Raw genomic sequence first — 21,547 nt, forward strand, 5'->3', positions numbered from 1 at the left:
TGTTTTGACAGCCTCCTTGTCAAGGGAGGAAAAAATGTATTTCCGTGAGTAGTAATAAGCATAAGGTTTCAATGATTGTTTTGCCCCCAAAAGAGAATAATTACACTGAAAATTACATTCTGTTTAGTTACCACAATGCATACCTGTTTTTTCCTTTTATTTGATCATAAATATTTATTTCTGAGGTTGTATGATGAAAACTAACTTCAATCAGAAGGATTATTAGTTTACACAGAATTCAAATTCCCTCACCAGAATGATATGCAATTTAGAAATATTCTTTATTTGACACTGTTTGAATCACATGCTTTATTTTTGCTTCTGTCTCTTTTCATATTCTTCAATTGAGAAGTTTTAAAATGGAAACTACTCTATAGAGATTCTAGTACATTTCTCTCTGAAAAACCATTGCACTTGCACATAGAATAGGATTTTAGCAAATTAGGTTTTTTATTACTGACACCACAAAAAGCTGAAAAATAGGATTTACAAGTGTTGGGAAATGGTGTGATAAAAGACAGAGGACAAAGAGATCTTTGGAACAATATACTTTTCACCCATGTTGCTCAACATCACTAATAAGACTGGAAACCCTGGCCAGATTCAGATGCCCTTACTCACATTGTATTGCACCTTCCTGCAGGAGTCAGCATGATTTCAATGACACTAATTGTATACATGTGCTACTCAGCGTTGGTATTGGAATCTGTTTCTACCGTAGTATTGAGGCTGGAAAGCACTAGTCAAAAGGCAGTGGCCTCTTTCTCTAATAGTCACCTTCTGAGGAGGGGAAGAACATATAGAATCCATCCTTTTACATATTCTTCGCTCCTTGATTCCCTTTGTTTCCTCGGTTTGATCATAAGTTGGCCTATGAGCTGCACAGAGGAGAACTGAGAGAACAAGGTGCGCCTCTTTACTTCTGTGCTGGCTACCTATATATCAGTTCACAAGACAGTAGTCTGCTACTCCCACTCCTGCACATGTAGGTTGGAAGTGGGTGGAACCTTGGCTGTATCCTCTAGCATGGGCGCCGACTCCGTGGGTGCTCTGCGGCTGGAGCACTCAAGGGGAAAAATTAGTGGGTGCTCTGCACCCACTGGCACGCAAGCTCCCCCTCCTTGAGCGTGCCGTGTCTCCGCTCCTCTGCCCACCTCCCAGCGCTTCCTGCTCGGTGGCCGCCAAACAGCTGTTTGCACGTTCTGGGGGAGGGGAGAGGAGAAGGGACAAGGCGCGCTCAGGAGAGGAGGCGGGGCTGGGGCGGGGATTTGGGGAAGGGGTTGGAATAGGGGCAGGGAGGGGGCGGAGTTGGGGTGGGGACTTTGGGGAAGGGGTTGGAATAGGGGTGGGGAAGGGGCGGGGCCTCATGGAAGGGGTGGAGTGGGGGCAGGGCTGGGGAAGGGGGGAGTCGAGCACCCACTGAAAAGAGGGGAAGTTGGTGCCTATGTCCTCTAGTGCACCAGTCAATGCAGCTGAGACAGTGGAGGGGGATGTAAACTGTGCCAGGAAAAGAGTTGGTACAGATTACATCATACACGAAGCAAGCAAGGACAGGAGCAGGGACCAAACTGTGACTCAGAGTCATAGTTTAGTCGCTGCTGTGTTCTTGGAGCACCTGAGCTATGCACTGTTCTTTATTCAGGACAGAATGCTAGGTGCCAGTGCAGCTCTGAATGATTTCAGTGTTCTTATTCCAACAACTTTCTCTTTTGTACATGAACACATATTTGGTTCTCTAAAATTCTACTTACTTTTCTTGTCCTGCCATATGTAAAAATCCAACTTAGTTCCCCTCTCCCCGTATTTCAATGATACCACTATGGTGCTGATAGTTATTTCACTTTCTAATTTCGATACATTTCCCCTTTCTTCTCACCCTCCTCAGAAAATATTTTTGCCAAGTCCACTGGATAATAACTTCAACTGATTCCGTTAAATTCTTTTAACTTAGAAATAGCAATGCAGTAGCTCAGTAAAATTTTCAATCACTTTGGTCTAAACTGTATCTAAACTAGTGTTCCTGCAAGTTATAGAATTAGTACCTATTCTACTTAGCCCTGAAGTGCACCAACACTCCATTTAAAACTCTGTACAAGGCTGTTATATATGCATGAGCCTATTAGAAGCCTGCTAATGTACTTAGTGGCTTAGTACTTCCATGTTAAACTTATAATGCCCCCAGACATGATTAATTGCAGTTTTCTGCTGTTATCAGTTCATATCAGGGTATTAGCACACCTCTCATTAAAGGGTCACAAAAATGACATAAGCACCACTTTCACAGAGTATAACCAAATGCTGACCTTAACAGAATATCCTGAAAGACATCTGTTCAGTTGTGTTTCCATTGTAGGAGAATTACCTTCAATTTTACCTTTTTAAGAACATGTGCTGTTAGTATAATTAAAGGTCTAGTTCTTTTCCTGCATATGTTTAGAGGTTGGGTTAAGTTGTAAATGAAAGTACCACTTCTAAAACAATTACTATTTTAGCTTAATAATTACTTAATTTGGGGGATTTAAAAATTACTTTGTCTTGTGTTCAAAGAACAAAAAAAGCTTACCACCAAAATTCTCTAGCCAGTGAAGAAGACAAACTATGTAATTGTCCCCAAATAAAGAAGATTGTTCAGATCAATTTGTTGCTGGAATATGCAGAACACACAAGCTCAAAAAAGCATGTCAAAGTAAAAAGCAGTCCACATTTTAATAATTGTAATTAATCAAAGGGTGTTTTCAGTGAAACTGAATCTGAATAAATTACATTTGACATTGATTTGGCAAATGTTTACTATTAGTTGGCAGGAATACTTAGAAAGCACATCTTATGCAAAATCATTACTTGACTAGCCACTGTTTGGTTTAAATAGATTTTTTTAGCAAACCCAGATTTATCTTTCTAACTTCAACTGCTCTTCTGTGTTCACACTGCAATGACACTGCCCTTCATTTACCTTTTTGGTTACCACTTCCAGATAAGAATGGTTGGATTAATGTTCATTTGCTGAGCTGGAAGGAATTGTTTGGGTCAGAACATTTGGTGTTGGCTGGTGACCAGAGAGCCCTTTTCTCCTTCCCAGATTTGAAACATAATAACATAATAGCCTATTATTTCATCTTGACTGTTTAACTTGTAAAACCAGAAAATGCATTTAATTAACCAATTTGTCAATAGTATAAAAGTGTACACATCAGTTTAGCTTTCATCACATTACTAGATTTTAATTATGTCTCCTCAGGTAAAAACTTTGATGTTGTGACATAAATACTAAACTTTATTAATAACATTTCAAAATAGCTTCTCTGTGTCCTTTCTGTTCACCAAATGTTATAGAAATATGTTTCTGCTCAGATGTGCACAAGCATTCTTAACAGAGTTTAAAGTTCAAGTTTCATGGATTCATGGATTCCAAAGCCAGAAGGGACCGTTCTGATCGCCTAGTCTTACCTCTCATATAATGTAGGCCATAAACTTCCCCAAAATAATTTCTAGAACATAGCTTTTAGAAAAACATCCAATCTTGATTTAAAATTTGTTAGTGATAGAGAATCCATCATGACCCTTGGTAAATTGTTCTATTGGTTAATTACTTTCATCATTAAAAATGGATGCCTTATTTCCCATCTGAATTTGTCGAGCTTCAACTTCCAGCCATTGGATTGTGTTATACATCTCTCTGCTAGACTGAAGATCCTGTTTATTAAATATTTGTTTCCTATGTAGATATTTATAAATTCTGATCAAGTCCCCCCTTAATCTTCTCTTTATTAAGCTAAATAGACTCAAGGAGTTCAATGTATCACTATAAGGCATGTTGTCTAATTCTTTAGTCATTCTCATGGCTCTTCTCCCAACCCTGTCCAATTTATCAACCTCCTTGAATTGGGGACATCAGAACTGGACACCATATTTCAGCAGTGGTCAAAACAGTGCTAAATACAGAGATAAAATAACCTTTACTCCTACCTGAGATTCCTATTTATGCATCCATATATTGTATTAGCCCTTTTAGTCACTGCATTGCACTGGAAAGTTATGTTCAGCTGATTATCCACCCATGACCCCCAAATCTTTTTCAGAGTCACTGCTTCCAGAATAGAGAACCCCATTCTGTATGTATGGCTTACATGCTTAGTTCCTAGATGTATACATTTACATTTAGCTATATTAAAATCCATATTGTTTCCTTGTGCCCGGTTACCAAGTGACCCAGATTGCTCTGTATTAGTGACCAATCTTCTTTATTATTTACCACTTCTCCAATTTTTGTGTCCTCTGCAAATTTTATCAGTGATGATTTTATGCTTTCTTGCAGGTCATTGATACAAATATTAAATAGCATAGGGTCAAGAATCAATCCCTGTGGGACCCTTGCTCAATGATTCCCTGTATACAATTACATTTTGAGACCTATCAGTCAGCAAGTTTTTAATCTATTTTATGTGTGCCATGTTAATTTTACATTATTCTAGTTTTTTAATCAGTGGCATGTGGTACCAAGTCAAATGCCTTACAGAAGTCCAAGTCCATAATATCACCACTACTACCTTTATTAACTGAACTTCAAACCTCATAAAAAAAATCAAGTTTGAGAGTTTCTATTTTCCATAAATCCATGTTATTAGCATTAATTATATTACCATTTTTAATGCTCTAGGAATCAAGTCCTATATTAGCTATTCCATTATCTTGTTTGGGATTGATGTCAAACTGACAGACCTATAATTACCCAGGTTGTCCCCTTTGCCATTTTAAAATATTGGCACAACATTGGCTTTCTTTCAATTTTCTGGAACATCACAGTTTTCTAAGATTTATTGAAAATCAAAATAAGTGATCCCGCAAGGTCCCCTGAGCCAGCTCTTTTAAAACTCTTGGATACAAACTATCCAGTCCTCCTGACATTTTAAAATGTCTAACTTTAGTCACTGCTGTTCATCATCTTTCTGAGATACTAGTGGAATAGGAGAGTGTTATCAGATGATCAGTATTTGGGAAAAATAGATGATAATGGTCTGAACAGAATATTTCATAGAATCATAGAATATCAGGGTTGGAAGGGACCTTAGGAGGTCATCTTGTCCAACCCCCTGCTCAAAGCAGGACCAATCCCCAACTAAATCATCCCAGCCAGGGCTTTGGCAAGCCTGACCTTAAAAACTTCTAAGGAAGGAGATTCCACCACCTCCCTAGGTAACGCATTCCAGTGCTTCACCACCCTTCTAGTGAAAAAGTTTTTCCTAATATCCAACCTAAACCTCCCCCACTGCAACTTGAGACCATTACTCCTCATTCTGTCATCTGCTACCACTGAGAACAGTCTAGATTCATTCTCTTTGGAAACCCCTTTCAGGTAGTCAAACGCAGCTATCAGATCCCCCCTCATTCTTCTCTTCCGCAGACTAAACAATCCCAGGTCCCTCAGCCTCTCCTCATAAGTCATGTGTTCCAGGCCCCTACTCATTTTTGTTGCCCTCCGCTGCACACTTTCCAATTTTTCCACATCCTTCTTGTAGTGTGGGGCCCAAAACTGGACACAGTACTCCAGATGAGGCCTCACCATGTCAAATAGAGGGGAACGATCACGTCCCTCGATCTGCTGGCAATGCCCCTACATATACATCCCAAAATGCCATTGGCCTTCTTGGCAACAAGGGCACACTGTTGACTCATATCCAGCTTCTCATCCACTGTAACCCCATGGTCTTTTTCTGCAGAACTGCTGCCTAGCCATTCGGTTCCTAGTCTGTAGCAGTGCATGGGATTCTTCCGTCCTAAATGCAGGACTCTGCACTCGTCCTTGTTGAACCTCAGATTTCTTTTGGCCCAATCCTTTAATTTGTCTAGGTCCCTCTGTATCCCTACCTCTATCCCTACCTCTCCAGCATATCTACCAGCGTATCTACCTCTCCTCCCAGTTTAGTGTCATCTGCAAACTTGCTGAGGGTGCAGTCCATGCCATCCTCCAGATCATTAATGAAGATATTGAACAAAACCGGCCCCAGGACCGACCCGTAGGGCACTCCACTTGATACCAGCTGCCAACTAGACATGGAGCCATTGATCACTACCCGTTGAGCCCGACAATCTAGCCAACTTTCTATCCACCTTATAGTCCATTCATCCAGCCCATACTTCTTTAACTTGCTGGCAAGAATACTGTGGGAGACTGTGTCAAAAGCTTTGCTAAAGTCAAGGAACAACAGGCCAACCGCTTTCCCTTCATCCACAGAGCCAGTTATCTTGTCATAGAAGGCAATTAGATTAGTCAGGCATGACTTGCCCATTGGTGAATCAGTGCTGACTGTTCCTGATCACTTTCCTTTCCTCTAAGTGCTTCAGAATTGATTCCTTGAGAATCTGCTCCATGATTTTTCCAGGGACTGAGGTGAGGCTGACTGGCCTGTAGTTCCCAGGATCCTCCTTCTTCCCTTTTTTAACGATGGGCACTACATTAGCCTTTTTTCAGTCGTCCGGGACTTTCCCGGATCGCCATGAGTTTTCAAAGATAATGGCCAATGGCTCTACAATCACATCCGCCAACTCCTTTAGCATTCTCGGATGCAGCACATCCGGCCCCATGGACTTGTGCTCGTCCAACTTTTCTAAATAGTCCCGAACCACTTCCTTCTCCACAGAGCGCTAGTCACCTCCTCCCCATGCTGTGCTGCCCAGTGCAGTAGTCTGGGAGCTATTTATTGAACACATCAGCGTTTTCTGCCTCATTATTGTTAATTCTATCATTTCCATCAAGTAATGGACAAACACCATTGTCAAGATTCTTTTTTTGTTCCGAATTTACTTAAAAACCCTCCATCCTATTGTTCTTAATACTGCTGGTCATAGATTTCTCCTTATGTCCAGGTGCATCCTTTATCAATTTTCTACAGTTCTTAGCTTCTGATATATATTTGTTACTGTAAAATTTGCATTTCTTAAGTTTGTTTATATAATTTTTTTATATATATAAAAATGCCTTCACTTCCCCCTCTAAACCAGGTTGCTGTTTTAACCAATACAGCTTTCTTCCTTGATTGTGGGATTCGGGCTTTTGGGGCATCAAGTGAAGTGTTCTTAAACAATTCCCAACGATCATTCAAATTTTTCTGATTAAATTCAATCAGAATTAAAAAACAAACAAAAAAAACCACACTTTAAATGCCAGAGACTAAAACACAAATCTTCCATGAATATGAAGTATTTGAGTAATTCAGACAAAGGGGGGTGTTGCTGTGTTCAGATCTTTCTCACTTTTGGCACCCAACAATTGTGCAGCTAATCCTGTATCATAAGCCAAATCAAGAAGCGTGTGAATTTGTCAAAATATATAAAGTATTTACAATAATTTTGGATAATCTAGACAGCTCGCATTTTTTAGATCACCATAAAGTGTCCATTTATTTTTAAGCAGCATTTAAAACCAACCCCATGTAAAATCCTAACTGGGATTATTTTCAGAAATTAATAAAGTAATCTAAATGTTAGTGTTTCTGCATTTATATTATTTGGTACAGTGTCTTCAAAAAAATTGAAACAATAAAACAGATACTGGATTGTCAAATTACTTCTTTAAAACTCCACTCCTGCCTGCTAGTCCACATGTACAATATATCTCATTTTCTACATCCTCAGAACAAGGATGGCTTGCACTTTTCCTTCAGGTTTCAGAGTAACAGCCATGTTAGTCTGTATTCGCAAAAAGAAAAGGAGTACTTGTGGCACCTTAGAGACTAACTAATTTATTTGAGCATAAGCTTTCATGAGCTACAGCTCACTTCATCGGATGCATACTGTGGAAAATACAGAAGATGTTTTTATACACACAAACCATGAAAAAATGGGTGTTTATCACTACAAAAGGTTTTCTCTCCCCCCACCCCACTCTCCTGCTGGTAATAGCTTATCTAAAGTGATCACTCTCCTTACAATGTGTATGATAATCAAGGTGGGCCATTTCCAGCACAAATCCAGGTTTTTCTCCCCACCCTCCCCAACAAACCCACTCTCCATTGGTAATAGCTTATCTAAAGTGATCACTCTCCTTACAACGTGTGTGATAATCAAGGTGGGCCATTTCCAGCACAAATCCAGGTTTTTCTCCCCACCCTCCCCAACAAACCCACTCTCCATTGGTAATAGCTTATCTAAAGTGATCACTCTCCTTACAATGTGTGTGATCATCAAGGTGGGCCATTTCCAGCACAAATCCAGGGTTTAACAAGAACGCAGATGTCTGCGTTCTTGTTAAACCCTGGATTTGTGCTGGAAATGACCCACCTTGATGATCACACACATTGTAAGGAGAGTGATCACTTTAGATAAGCTATTACCAGCAGGAGAGTGGGGTGGGGGGAGAGAAAACCTTTTGTAGTGATTAACACCCATTTTTTCATGGTTTGTGTGTATAAAAACATCTTCTGTATTTTCCACAGTATGCATCCGATGAAGTGAGCTGTAGCTCACAAAAGCTTATGATCAAATAAATTAGTTAGTCTCTAAGGTGCCACAAGTACTCCTTTACTTTTCCTTCAGGAGACTTTGACAGCCACAACAGGGGAAAACTGGGCTTTGACGATCTAGACCAAGGCCTTGTACTGGCTATGGAAATGTATGGGGAGCCAATGAAGGGATTGGAATACAGGCATGATGTATTTATGGGGTACAACTAAAAACCCACAGTGGTCTGTGCCAGCTGACTCAGGCTTGCAGTGCTTGGGCTAAGGGTCTATGTAATTTCAGTATAAATGTTTGGGCTTGGGCTGCCGCCTGATCTCTGGGACCCTTCCACCTTGGAGCCCAGACTCTAGCCCAAGCTCGAACGTCTACACTGAAATTAAACAGCCCTTTAGCCCGAAGCCCACCGAGTCAGCTGGCATGGGCCAACCCGGGTGTCAACTTGCAGTGTAGACATACCCATAGAGGCCTGTGACATTGAGGAGATGGGAGAGTTTCTCCTGTCAACCCAGTGCAGTGTATACACTGTAGTAAGTGGACCTAAGCTATGTCGACTCCAACTACGTTATTCATGTAGCTGGGGCAGTGTAATTTAGGTCAACATACGGCAGTAGTGTACATATAGCCTAAGTTTTCAATTCTCTCTAGAAAACCAAGCTACTCAACAGCCAGGCCAAGGTGCCAGTGGTTTGTACAGCAGTCTACTTATTGTCCATTGTATTGACCCCTTAACTCTGTGCTCCCCACTCACACGCCCCGCCTGAGAAAATCACCATAGTTTACAGAGACAAACTCTATCAGATTAAGCACACAAATTAAAATTTAGAATGCCTGTGACAAGAAGAAACCATCTAAATTCATGGGCTAACACTGCAGGTTTTTTCCACTGCAAAGGAGGCAAAACCAGCTTTCTACTCCATAACCACTACTTCAGTAGAATCACAAGCAGCAGAACTTTCCACATGACGAATTGGTTAATCAATCGTCAGTTTTCAGCATATAACCCAGACACTGAACCCAAGCTGTAAAATGCATCCATCAAACTTCACTGAAAAGATCAACCGTCTATGAATGGAACTAAATAAGAAAACTCCATTCCTGACCAGCCTGTATTCCCTAATCCCACCACCCTTCTCAAACTTTGGCCCTGTCATGCTTACCAGAGACCAAGAAGCCCTTAAAAAAATTAGAGCCACACCTGCAACACAGAGCCATGGCTGGCTGGCAACAACCAGCAAAGAATAACTATGCCTACTGCTAATGACAGATATCAATGACACCTTCAGAGGAGGTCTGCCCCATCCTCAAGAATCCGAATGTTGACTCAGAAAAATCTCTCCAACTACTGTCTCTCTTCTAACATCCCATTCTTAGTCACAATGGAGAAATTCCATCATGAGCCATCTGCTATCATCCTGGATGGCTTGCCTTTGGGCTTCAGACCAGAGCACAACTGAGAGACAGCCCTGGTATCACTAAAATACAATCTCTTTATGGCCATGGTCATTATACTGGACCTCTCTGCAGTTTTTGGCACATTGGACTGTAATGTATTGCTAAATACATTAACACACAACAGAGCTGGAGTATATGGCACAGCACTACATTGCCTCCAGTCATTCCTTTCCAGCAGAACACCAAGAGTGGTGATAGATAACTGCTCCTTCTCCCCGAAGAACTTCACTTGTGGAGTCCTACGGGGATCCAAACGATCCCCTCTTCTCTTCAATATCTCTATAAAGGCAGTTGGAAGAGAGTGAGATGTCATGGGCTCTACTGCCAATACTGCATTAATGACACCTAGATGTGTATATCATTCTTCACTGATGCAACAACCATCATGTAGGATAGGTTCATCAATGGCTATTAGCCAGGATGGCCAAGGATGCAACACCATACTCTGGGTGTCCCTAAACCTCTGATTGCCAGAAGCTGGGACTGGACACCAGGGAATAGATCACTTGATAAATTGATCTGTTCTGTTCATTCCCTCTGAAGCATCTGGCACAGGCCACTATCAGAAGACAGGATAGATTCATAGATACTAAGGTCAGAAGGGACCATTATGATCATCTAGTCTGACCTCCTGCACAATGCAGGCCACAGAATCTCACCCACCCACTCCTGTGAAAAACCTCACCTATGCCTGAGGTATTGAAGTCCTCAGATCATGGTTTAAAGACCTCAAGGAGCAGAGAATCCTCCAGCAGTGACTCGTGCCCCATGCTATAGAGGAAGGCGAAAAACCTCCAGGGCCTCTTCCAATCTGCCCTGAAGGAAAATTCCTTCCCGACCCCAAATATGGTGATCAGCTAAACCCTGAGCATATGGGCAAGATTCAGCAGCCAGATACTACAGAAATTTCTTTCCTGGGTAACTCAGATCCCACCCCATCTAACATCCCATCACAGGCCATTAGGCTATTTACCATGAATATTTAAAGATCAATTAATTACCAAAATCATGTTATCCCATCATACCATCTCTTCCATAAACTTATCGAGTTTAATCTTAAAGCCAGATAGATCTTTTGCCGCCACTGCTTCCCTTGGAAGGCTGTTCCAAAACTTCACTCCTCTGATGGTTAGAAACCTTTGTCTAATTTCAAGTCTAAACTTCCTGGTGGCCAGTTTATATCCATTTGTTCTTGTGTCCACATTGGTAGTGAGCTTAAATAATTCCTCTCCCTCTCCGGTATTTATCCCTCTGATATATTTATAGAGAGCAATCGTATCTCCCCATAGCCTTCTTTTAGTTAGGCTAAACAAGCCAAGTTCCTTGAGTCTCCTTTCATAAGACAAGTTTTCCATTCCTCGGATCATCCCAGTAGCCCTTCTCTGTACCTGTTCCAGTTTGAATTCATCCTTCTTAAACATGGGAGACCAGAACTGCACACAGTATTCCAGGTGAGGTCTCACCAGTGCATTGTATAATGGTACTAAAACCTCCTTGTCCCTACTGGAAATACCTCTCCTGATGCATCCCAAGACCGCATTAGCTTTTTTCACAGCCATATCACATTGGCGACTCATAGTCATCCTGTGATCAACCAATACTCCGAGGTCCTTCTCCTCCTTCGTTACTTCTAATTGATGTGTCCCTAGCTTATAACTAAAATTCTTGTTATTAATCCCTAAATGCATGACCGTACACTTCTCACTATTAAATTTCATCCTATTACTATTATTCCAGTTTACAAGGTCATCCAGATCCTCCTGTATGATATCCCGGTCCTTCTCTAAATTGGCAGTACCTCCCAGCTTTGTATCATCCGCAAACTTTATTAGCACATTCCCACTTTTTGTGCCAAGGTCAGTAATAAAAAGATTAAATAAGATGCCCAAAACTGATCCTTGAGGAACTCCACTGGTAACCTCCCTCCAGCCTGACAGTTCACCTTTCAGTTGGACCCGTTGTAGTCTCCCCTTTAACCAATTCCTTATCCACCTTTTAATGTTTATATTGATCCCCATCTTTTCCAATTTAACTAATAATTCCCCATGTGGCACGGTATCAAACGCCTTACTGAAATCTAGGTAAATTAGATCCACTGCGTTTCCTTTGTCTAAAAAAATCTGTTACTTTCTCAAAGAAGGAGATCAGGTTGGTTTGGCACGATCTACCTTTTGTAAAACCATGTTGTATTTTGTCCTATTTACCATTGACTTCAATGTCCTTAACTACTTTCTCCTTCAAAATTTTTTTCCAAGACCTTGCATACTACAGATGTCAAACTAACAGGCCTGTAGTTACCCGGATCACTTTTTTTCCCTTTCTTAAAAATAGGAACTATGTTAGCAATTCTCCAATCATACAGTACAACTCCTGAGTTTACAGATTCATTAAAAATTCTTGCTAATGGGCTTGCAATTTTGGATGCCAATTCCTTTAATATTCTTGGATGAAGATTATTTGGCCCCCCCAATTTAGTCCCATTAAGCTGTTTGAGTTTCGCTTCTACCTCAAATATGGTAATATCTACCTCCATATTCTCATTCTGTCATGCTACCATTATCCCTAAGATCCTCTTTAGCCTTATTAAAGACTGAGGCAAAGTATTTGTTTAGATATTGTGCCATGCCTAGATTATCCTTAACCTCCACTCCATCCTCAGTGTTAAGCAGTCCCACTTCTTCTTTCTTTGTTTTCTTCTTATTTATATGGCTACAGAACCTTTTACTATTGGTTTTAATTCCCTTTGCAAGGTCCAACTCTACTTGACTTTTAGCCTTTCTCACTTTATCCCTACATGTTCTGACCTCAATAAGGTAGCTTTCCTTGCTGATCCCTCCCATCTTCCACTCCCTGTATGCTTTCTGCTTTTTCTTAATCACCTCTCTGAGATGCTTGCTCATCCAGCTTGGTCTACAACTCCTGCCTATGAATTTTTTCCCCTTTCTTGGGATGCAGGCTTCTGATAGCTTCTGCAGCTTTGATTTAAAGTAATCCCAGGCCTCCTCTACCTTTAGATCCATAAATTCTTCAGTCCAATCCACTTCCCTAACTAATTTCCTTAATTTTTGAAAGTCAGACCTTTTGAAATCAAAAACCCTAGTTGCAGATTTATTTTTGTTAATTCTTCCGTTCAGTTTGAACTGAATTAGCTCATGATCACTTGAACCAAGATTATCCCCTACAACCATTTCTTCTATGAGGTCCTCACTACTCACCAAAACCAAATCTAAAATGGCATCCCCTCTAGTCGGTTCAGCAACTACTTGATGAAGAAATCCATCAGCTATTGCATCTACGAAAATCTGAGCCCTATTATTATTACTAGCACTCGTCCTCCAGTCTATGTCTGGGAAGTTAAAGTCTCCCATGATCACACAGTTTCCATTAGTATTTACTTTACTGAAAACATTAAAAAGGGCTCTATCCATATCCAAATTAGATTCCGGTGGTCTATAGCACACCCCAAGCACTATCCTAGGGGAGGCTCTAATAGTTTTCTTCCCCAATGTAATTTTTGCCCAGACGGACTCTATCTTATCCATTCCATCGCTTCTTATTTCTTTACATTCTACCTCATCATTGATATACAATGCTCCTCCACCACCTTTACCTTTATTTCGGTCTTTCCTAAACAGCATATACCCTTCAATACCTGTAGTCCAGTCATGACTACTATTCCACCATGTTTCTGTTATCCTTATATCTGGTTTCACTTCCTGCGCCAAATAGCTCTAGTTTCTCCATTTTATTACCTAGGCTCCTCGCATTGGTGTACAAACATCTTAATTTTTGCTGTTTGGCCTCGCTCACATTCTGTACCCTATTAGGCACGGTCATTCTACAGCCAGTATAACCTGTTAGACTGGTATCCACATTGCCCTTCCTCCTTATATACATTCTCCCACCCACGGCTGTATCCCTTCTTACTTTGTTTTCTTCCCTCTCAATGCTAAAATCCGGCGTGGAGATTACCTGGACATCTCCCAACCATCTCCCCCGAATTCCTAGTTTAAAGCTCTCTTAATCAGTTGTGCCAGCCTCCATCCTAGAAGTCTATTTCCTTCCCTCCTCAGATGAAGTCCATCCCGAGAGAACTGTCCTTTCTCCAGAATGCCTCCCAATAGCCTTACATCCCAAAGCCCTCCTTATAGCACCACTGCCTAAGCCATCTGTTGATAGTCATAATCTTGTCACACCTTTGTTGCCCTTCTCTAGGAACAGGCAGACTCCCACTAAAGAGTACCTGAGCCTCCATTTCCTTAAGCGTCTTCCCCAGCCTAGCATAGTCTCCCTTAATACTTTCCAGCAAGAATCTAGCCATATCATTTGTTCCCACATGAAGGATAATTAGGGGATTCTTTCCTGCTCCCTTTAGGATCCTTTTCAACCTCAGGTCTATATCCTGTATCTTAGCACGTGGAAGACAGCACACCCTTCTGTTCTCTGGATCAGCTCTGGTTACAGGCCTGTCTATTCTTCTCAGTAAAGAGTCCCCGATCACATAGACCTGCCTTTTCCTGGTGACGGTGCTATTCTCCAGTCTATCTCCTGTTCCTTCTGGCTGTAAGTTCTTTCCATTCCTATTCTCCCTTGTAATCCTCTTCAACCCATCCTGTATCCTCCTGGGGCTCATATTTGGTGTAGTCTCCATTGAGTCTTCCCCTTTTCCTATAGGACTAGCCGCTCTTCTCTTCTTCCTTGCCCTTCCACCTTCAGTGACTACCTGGTGAGCCCCTTCTTCATTTTCCAACTCTGCAAACTGTTCTTGAGCTCTATTTCTCCTTCACTAGCCCATCTTTTCCTCTGCCTGGTTCTTATAGTCACATGCTTCCACTGACCACTTTCCTCACCCAGTCTCCCCTCAGAATTCCCCAGCCCTGCTTCCATCTGCAGGTCTAAGCTTTTCCCTTCAGATACCTCATGTCTTTGGTCCATAATCTGCTCAACCCCTTCCTAAACTCAACCAGACTTTCCACCTGCATCTCCAAACCTCGGATCTTTTCCTCCATCTGCTCTATCAGACGGCGTTTCCTGCAGACAAAACTCTTACAGGTACCCCCTCCAGGATCATGTACATGCCGCAGCTTCCACATCCAGTCATCCTCATTGTGTCTCCAACTACATGGGTCACTCCCACTGCTGCCTCTGTATCTGTCATAGCCTTCCCAGCTAAATGCTGTTAATCTGGGAAACACAAACCACACCAAAGCACCACCACCCACAGCAAAACCAAATCCCAAACAAGTAGCACGATACAAACTCCCACTCAGACTCCCCTGTTTACAGCTTTGTGTGCTGGCTCCTGTGCCATGGAGCTGTCTGTGCCGCTGCCTGACTGGCTGGCTAACTTTTAGGACCCCTAGTTATGCTAGATGGACCATTGGTCTAACCCAGTATGGCCATACTTGTGGCCATCATCCCGCAGATGTCCAGAATGGTTACAAGAGATCATCTTCTGGATGAGACGCAGCTGGCTCAAACTCAAGCCAGGCAAGTAATGCTGGTTGATGGGAACTGCTTTTAAGAACCATTTTGAACACTTCCCCTGAACCCTTGCATTCCATAGCAGGGATACAGTCCCAATGCAGTAAAGTTGTGTTAAGCCTCTGGGTCCTGTTTTGTTCCTCACCAAACCTGGACAACTAGGTAGCCTCAGTGACTAAAAATGCCTTTTTTCACATCCATCTTACTAGCAAACTTTGCCCCTTCCTCACAGATGAGGACCTTGCCACAATAATTCTGACATTTGTCATCTCCAAACTGGATTATTGTAATTCACTGTATCTGAAGGTGAATGTCTAAACAATGTAAAGATTCCAGCTACTGCAAAATGCGGCTGCCTCTCTCCTTCATGGTTAGTCTTTTTATTTCAGTTAATGGATCTTTTCTTCTGAGTTCTGCTCTACTCTGAATAATAAAGAGCACTTTCAGCATTCTTCAGATATCATGTGATAAAATCTACCCATTGAGAATTCCAACTTCAAAATCCTGACATCCTTAGTTTATATTTCCTGGGAAGGTCATGAGAATTGAGTCAGGACTTCCACAAGTACAGCTGGCTAATGGATTTAGTGCTGTATCTCTGAGACTTATTGGACAGACTGAAGCTTGTCTGTCCCCTAAAGATCAGAGCACATTATGCTTTAATATTCTTTTATTGAGCTCTCTGCTGAAATGCCCTCTAGCCATGTTTATTTGGGCAACAGTAATCAGATTTGGGCAATCGGTAACAAAGTTAGGCCATTTTATAAAATATTTCAGTTCAATTTAGTGACAGACTTCCTAAGTGAGAAGCTAAGTCACTCTTCTAATCCTGGAGCAACAGTTAAAAATACTTCTCCATACTTGTCACTTCCATACAATATATAGCACCGTGAATGTTTCTCTATAAAACTTTTCCAGTCACAGTGTAAATGCAATCTCTTAATTCCTTAAAGAAGCAAATCCTGCTCTCTTCTCCTGAGGCACAGAGGGTACTGCATGGTACTGCTGTGCAAAATGGGAGGTGGGCAGGGGCAGTTCCATAGGCGTTCCCTGCGTATTAGCCTGCATTGAGGAAGTATCTAAGGTGCCACAAGTACTCCTGGTCTTTTGGCGGATACAGACTAACACGGCTGCTACTCTGAAACCTGAGGAAGTAAGTGTGAGTGTGTGTTGTAGGGAGGTGGAAGAGGGGAGGCAAGGAGGTTTCATGGCTGCTACTCTGATCTACAATCTACTCCTCATGTGGAAAGGGGTGAAATCAGCAAAGCTGCAAAGGACAGATTCCTAATGCAACTCCTTGGGCTGGATACTATAGACAGGATTTGAAGCTGAATTGGTAAAAAGCCTGATATCTAAGGAGCAGTATATTTTTAGTGAGTTTTAATGATATTTCTCCCATAAATGAACTATATATATTAATCATAATTAGTCTTGGAAGGAATTGCTTCTTGTTTTTATAAATTTTAAATTTTTACTTTGTGACTTACTTTTGCACTAATAGGAAATCTTAAACTTGGTAACTAAAACTGTAATACCTTTAGAAGTTGAGATCTACAGCATTTAGGAATGCAATCATATTACTGTACTTAATATACCAGGGTATATTTGATTTAAATCAAATTGATTTAGATCATGATTTAAATCACTAGTCAGGAAGACTCGATTTAATCATGGATTTCTACATAAAAGTGCATTCTTGTTGGTTGTTATGTATTAAGATTATATTCCCCCATATCCTCCTCACCCAGGCACCCAAGAATGCGGGGGCGAGGCTCCAGGTACCCAGCCACTCCACTCCAGAGGATGGCCCAAGCAATGGAAGGCTGTCATTCAAACAGTTTTGATTTGTAGTATGGCTACAATAAGCAGTGTGGCCTTGTCTTCCCTCCTCCCCCACCCCACCCAGGCTACCTTGTCAGTTATCTCACTTTTTTTTAATTAATAAAGAACGAATGCATGGTTTCAAAACAGCAATGACTTTATTTCCTTTGCCAGCTGTGATCGAAGGGGGGAGGGTGGCTGGCTTACAGGGAATTAAAATAAACAAAGGGGGCAGGTTTGCATCAAGGTGACACACACACAACTGTCACAATGTAGCCTGGCCAGTCATGAAACTGGTTTTCAAAGCCTCTGTGATGCGCAGTGGGCCTGGCTGTGCTCTTCTAATCGCTCTGGTGTCTGGCTGCTCAAAATTGGCCGCGAGGCGGTTTGCCTCAACCTCCCACCCCGCCATAAACGTCTCCCCCTTACTCTCACAGATATTATGGAGCACACAGCAAGCAGCAATAACAGTGGAAATATTGGTTGCGCTGAGGTCTAACCTAGTCAGCAAACAGCGCCAGCGAGCTTTTAAATGTCCAAAGGCACATTCTACCAGCATTCTGCGCTTGCTCAGCCTATAGTTGAACCACTCCTTACTACGGTCCAGGCTGGCTGTTTATGGCTTCATGAGCCATGGGAGCAAGGCATAGGCTGGGTCCCCAAGGATAACTATTGGCATTTCAACATCCCCAACAGTAACTTTCTGGTCTGGGAAGTAAGTCCCTTCTTGCAGCTGCTCGAACAGCCCAGAATTCCTAAAGATGCAAGCATCATGCACCTTTCCCGGCCATCCCACGTTGATGTCGATGAAATGTCCCTTGTGATCCACCAGCGCTTGAAGCCCATTGAGAAGTACTCCTTGCTGTTTATGTACTGGTTGGCAAGGTGGTCTGGTGCCAAGCTAGGGATATGTGTTCCATCTGTCGCCCTGCCACAGTTTGGGAACCCCATTGCCGCAAAGCCATCCAGTATGACCTGCACATTTCCCAGAGTCACTACCCTTGATAGCAGAATGTCAGCGATTGCACTGGCTACTTGGATCACAGCAGTCCCCACAGTAGACCTGTCCACTCCAAATTGATTCCTGACTGACCAGTAGCAGTCAAGCGTTGCAGGCTTCCACAGGGCTATCGCCACTTGCTTCTCAACTGTCGGGGCAGCTCTTATCTTGGTATTCGTGCGCTTCAGGGCGGGGAAAGCAACTCACAAAGTTCCAGGAAAGTGGCCTTACGCATTTGAAAGTTTCACAGCCATTGGGAATCATCCCAAACCTGCAACGCTCTGTGGTCCCACCAGTCTGTGCTTGTTTGCCGGGCCCAGAATCGGCCCCACTGCCACCATGATGTCCCAATTGCCACATCCCATGCTTTCAGGAATGTCTGTGTCCATGTCCTCAACATAGTTGTCCTCGTGCTGGCGGCTCCTAGCCAGGTTCTGCACATACTGCAGGATAATGCGCGAGGTATTTACAATGCTCAGAACAGCAGCGGTGAGCTGAGCGGGCTCCATGCTATGGCGTCTACACGGATAGTCCAGGAAAAAATTCGCGAAACAATTGTCTGCTGTTGCTTTCACGGAGGGAGTGAGGGAGGGGAGACTGACGACATGTACCCAAAACCACTCGTGACAATGTTTTTGCTCCATCAGGCTTTGGAAGCTTAACCCATAATTCCAATGGGCAGCGGGGACTGTGGGATAGCTATCCACAGTGCACTGCTCTGTGAGTTGATACCAGCCACGGTATTGAGGATGCACTCCGCCGACTTAATGCGCTTAGTGGGGACATACACAATCGACTGTATAAAATTGCTTTCTGAAAATTGACTTCTATAAAATCGACCTAATTTCGTAGTGTAGACATTTAGACTTTGCAGTATTGATTAATACCAATTAAGAAAAATACAAGGGGTTATTTCTTTTCTGTTTTCTGTGGCGAAATCATGATGCCAGGCAAAATCAAAACTCCAATTTCACAACAGCCAGGGATAGTGTAGATACTACATCAGAGATTTTTTTTATTTTATTTTCCATGTGCCTCTTAGCCAGTAAAAGCTGATGAAAAAATTAACATTAGTGCATCCTTTCAAACCAAACTACAGTTACAAATAAGTGAATAAAATGGACCTTAAAACATATAGGATTTAGTTAAAACTATTTTTATCTGATCCGGTAAGGCCCATTTCATTAGATACCCCTTGCAAAGATTTGGGATTAGAAAATAGCTGCTTCAAAAGCAAAATGGACTAACTCCCTATATTTTTAGTACAAATTTTAATATCCATTTAACAGACTATAAACACTTCCCAGATACTAAAAGCATATGTTTTGATTATTTAAGGGTGCAACACGTACACAAGTCAAATCTGGAATAAGTCCTTGGAAATCAGTGAAGTTATTCTAGATTTATACTAGTATATGGTAAATGAGGGCAGACTTGGGGGACAATGTAAATTCATTATTACATCTTGATAATGATGAAGAATCATTACTTTGCTGTTCTAGATATTTTTTATTCTCGTTCTAGATAGTGGAGATAATACCACTGTGACAGAAAGCGCCCCTGTATTCACACCCTGAATAATAATCTTCGAGAAAAATATGCATTGTAAATATCAGCTTTGAAAAGTGCAGTTCAGCTCTGCTTTGATAAGTTAATCAAAATATTGGAGCATTTTTTTAAACTATGACTACAATTGCAGTAATCCAAAGCAATGCATTTTGACTGTCTTTATTTTGCAAATGCATATGAAGAGAGAATGTGTAAAATTAAGTTTAGGAAAAAAGATACCTATGGGTTTTCGTTTGCTATTTCAGTAGTGTAAATTACATTGATGTCTGCTTTAACCATTTTCCTTCTTGCCTGGTGGCTTTTTGCAGGAAATTCTTAAGAATGAAATCTATAGAGAAGAAATAAAACTGAAAATCACAGATGCTTCTGAAAAGGACAGCCTCCTTCAAACCAAAGAATATGAGGGACTTGTTGCTGAACCAGTTCAAACTCAAATTAAAGGCCATGCATCATCCCCTTACTATGGAAAGAATGAGCCTTCACCAGACCCATCCAGCACTGCAAAAACCTTTCAGCCAGGTTCCTGGATCCCACCAGCTAGCAGTAGCCGTAATAAATAAACAGTTGTAATGTGAAAAATCTTGCCAGTGAATTGTGTAGAAAATTGCTCTAACAAGCAACATGACTGAAGAAAACTCTTTTTCACTTACCAACTGTGTGTGAGAAATAAACTGATATATTAAAGTTAATTTTCATTTGTTTTTACAAGCTAGATCTTAGAAATCATTGAATTCTTAGTTATTACTGTGACTAATTAGTAAATCTTAGTATAAAACTATTGCTACTTAATTTTTTTTTAAAGTAATTGTTAATCTGTTATTCTTGAGCTCATTCTATTTAGTTCATTGAGGTAGGAAAATGTCACAATACACTTTCTTTTGACGGGCATTTTCCTTAAAGGTAACAATTATTTTTTTAAAAAATTGTAATTATAATCTGGTCATCAACATAATGGATTTCACATAGCTTATTTGTAGACATGAGGCTTATAAATGACCTTTTGCATTATCAAATCTAGATTTTTTTTTGCTTAATCATCATTTATTTCTATGGAATCCCAAAGAGTTCCCTGCCTATTGTTGCCTTTTAATGTGGTCAATGCTGTTGGCTCCCTTAGGTGATTGTAGGGTTTGTTTGACCTCATTAACATAAAGCACTTCAAAAATATAGAGAGACTACATTCTTTGTTAATTTTAGGGGACTATATCTTGTAACTGTATTAATAGATGGTAAAATCAACAGTTAAAGTGTGTCTTGCTGGCCATCTGTAAGTAGTCTAAAGTGCTATATGGAATCAGTCTGAGTCAAATAAGAGCAGAGTGTGGAAGCACTTTCTCATTTTCCAGGAATTTAAGACCTCCTAGGTCAGGGGTTCTCAAACTGGGGGTCAGGACCCCTCAGGGGGTTGCAAGGTTATTACATGGAGATCGCAAGCTGTCCTCCTCCACCCAAAACCCACTTTGCCTCCAGCATTTATAATGGTGTTAAATATACAAAAAAAGTGTTTTTAATTCATAAGGGGCATCGCACTCAGAGGCTTGCTGTGTGAAAGGGGTCACCAGTACAAAAGTTTGAGAACCACTGTCCTAGGCAGTGTCTACACCAGTAACATTCTTATCAGGATTACAGGAAGGGCCAGTAATGGTGCAGCTGCATCAGTGATAAGAAAAGTGTAAACTAGTGCGGAGAGGGCACAGACTTTGTCCTCTTCCCCCCCGTGCTATTAAAACCTGCTCTGTACAAGTTTTCATGACTTAATGATAA

The 21,547-nt window shown here is 41.4% G+C and overlaps 1 protein-coding gene across 2 annotated transcripts in view; it reads left to right on the forward strand.

Annotated features, from left to right (window-relative positions):
- The window catches only part of NDUFAF2 (NADH:ubiquinone oxidoreductase complex assembly factor 2), a 131,526-nt gene extending 110,576 nt beyond the window's left edge, over positions 1-20,950 (forward strand). The window contains exon 5 of one of the 2 annotated variants that reach the window (XM_077816901.1): positions 20,092-20,270. In XM_077816901.1, coding sequence (XP_077673027.1) covers positions 20,092-20,128 — 37 coding nt within the window. In that variant the 3' untranslated portion in view covers positions 20,129-20,270. Of the gene's footprint in view, positions 1-20,091 lie in introns of both variants that reach the window. The other variant, XM_077816900.1, reaches the window with a different exon arrangement.
- The last annotated feature ends 597 nt before the right edge of the window (positions 20,951-21,547 follow it).

Source organism: Eretmochelys imbricata, chromosome 5 (genome assembly GCF_965152235.1).
Source record: "Eretmochelys imbricata isolate rEreImb1 chromosome 5, rEreImb1.hap1, whole genome shotgun sequence".
Lineage (NCBI taxonomy): Eukaryota > Metazoa > Chordata > Testudines > Cheloniidae > Eretmochelys > Eretmochelys imbricata.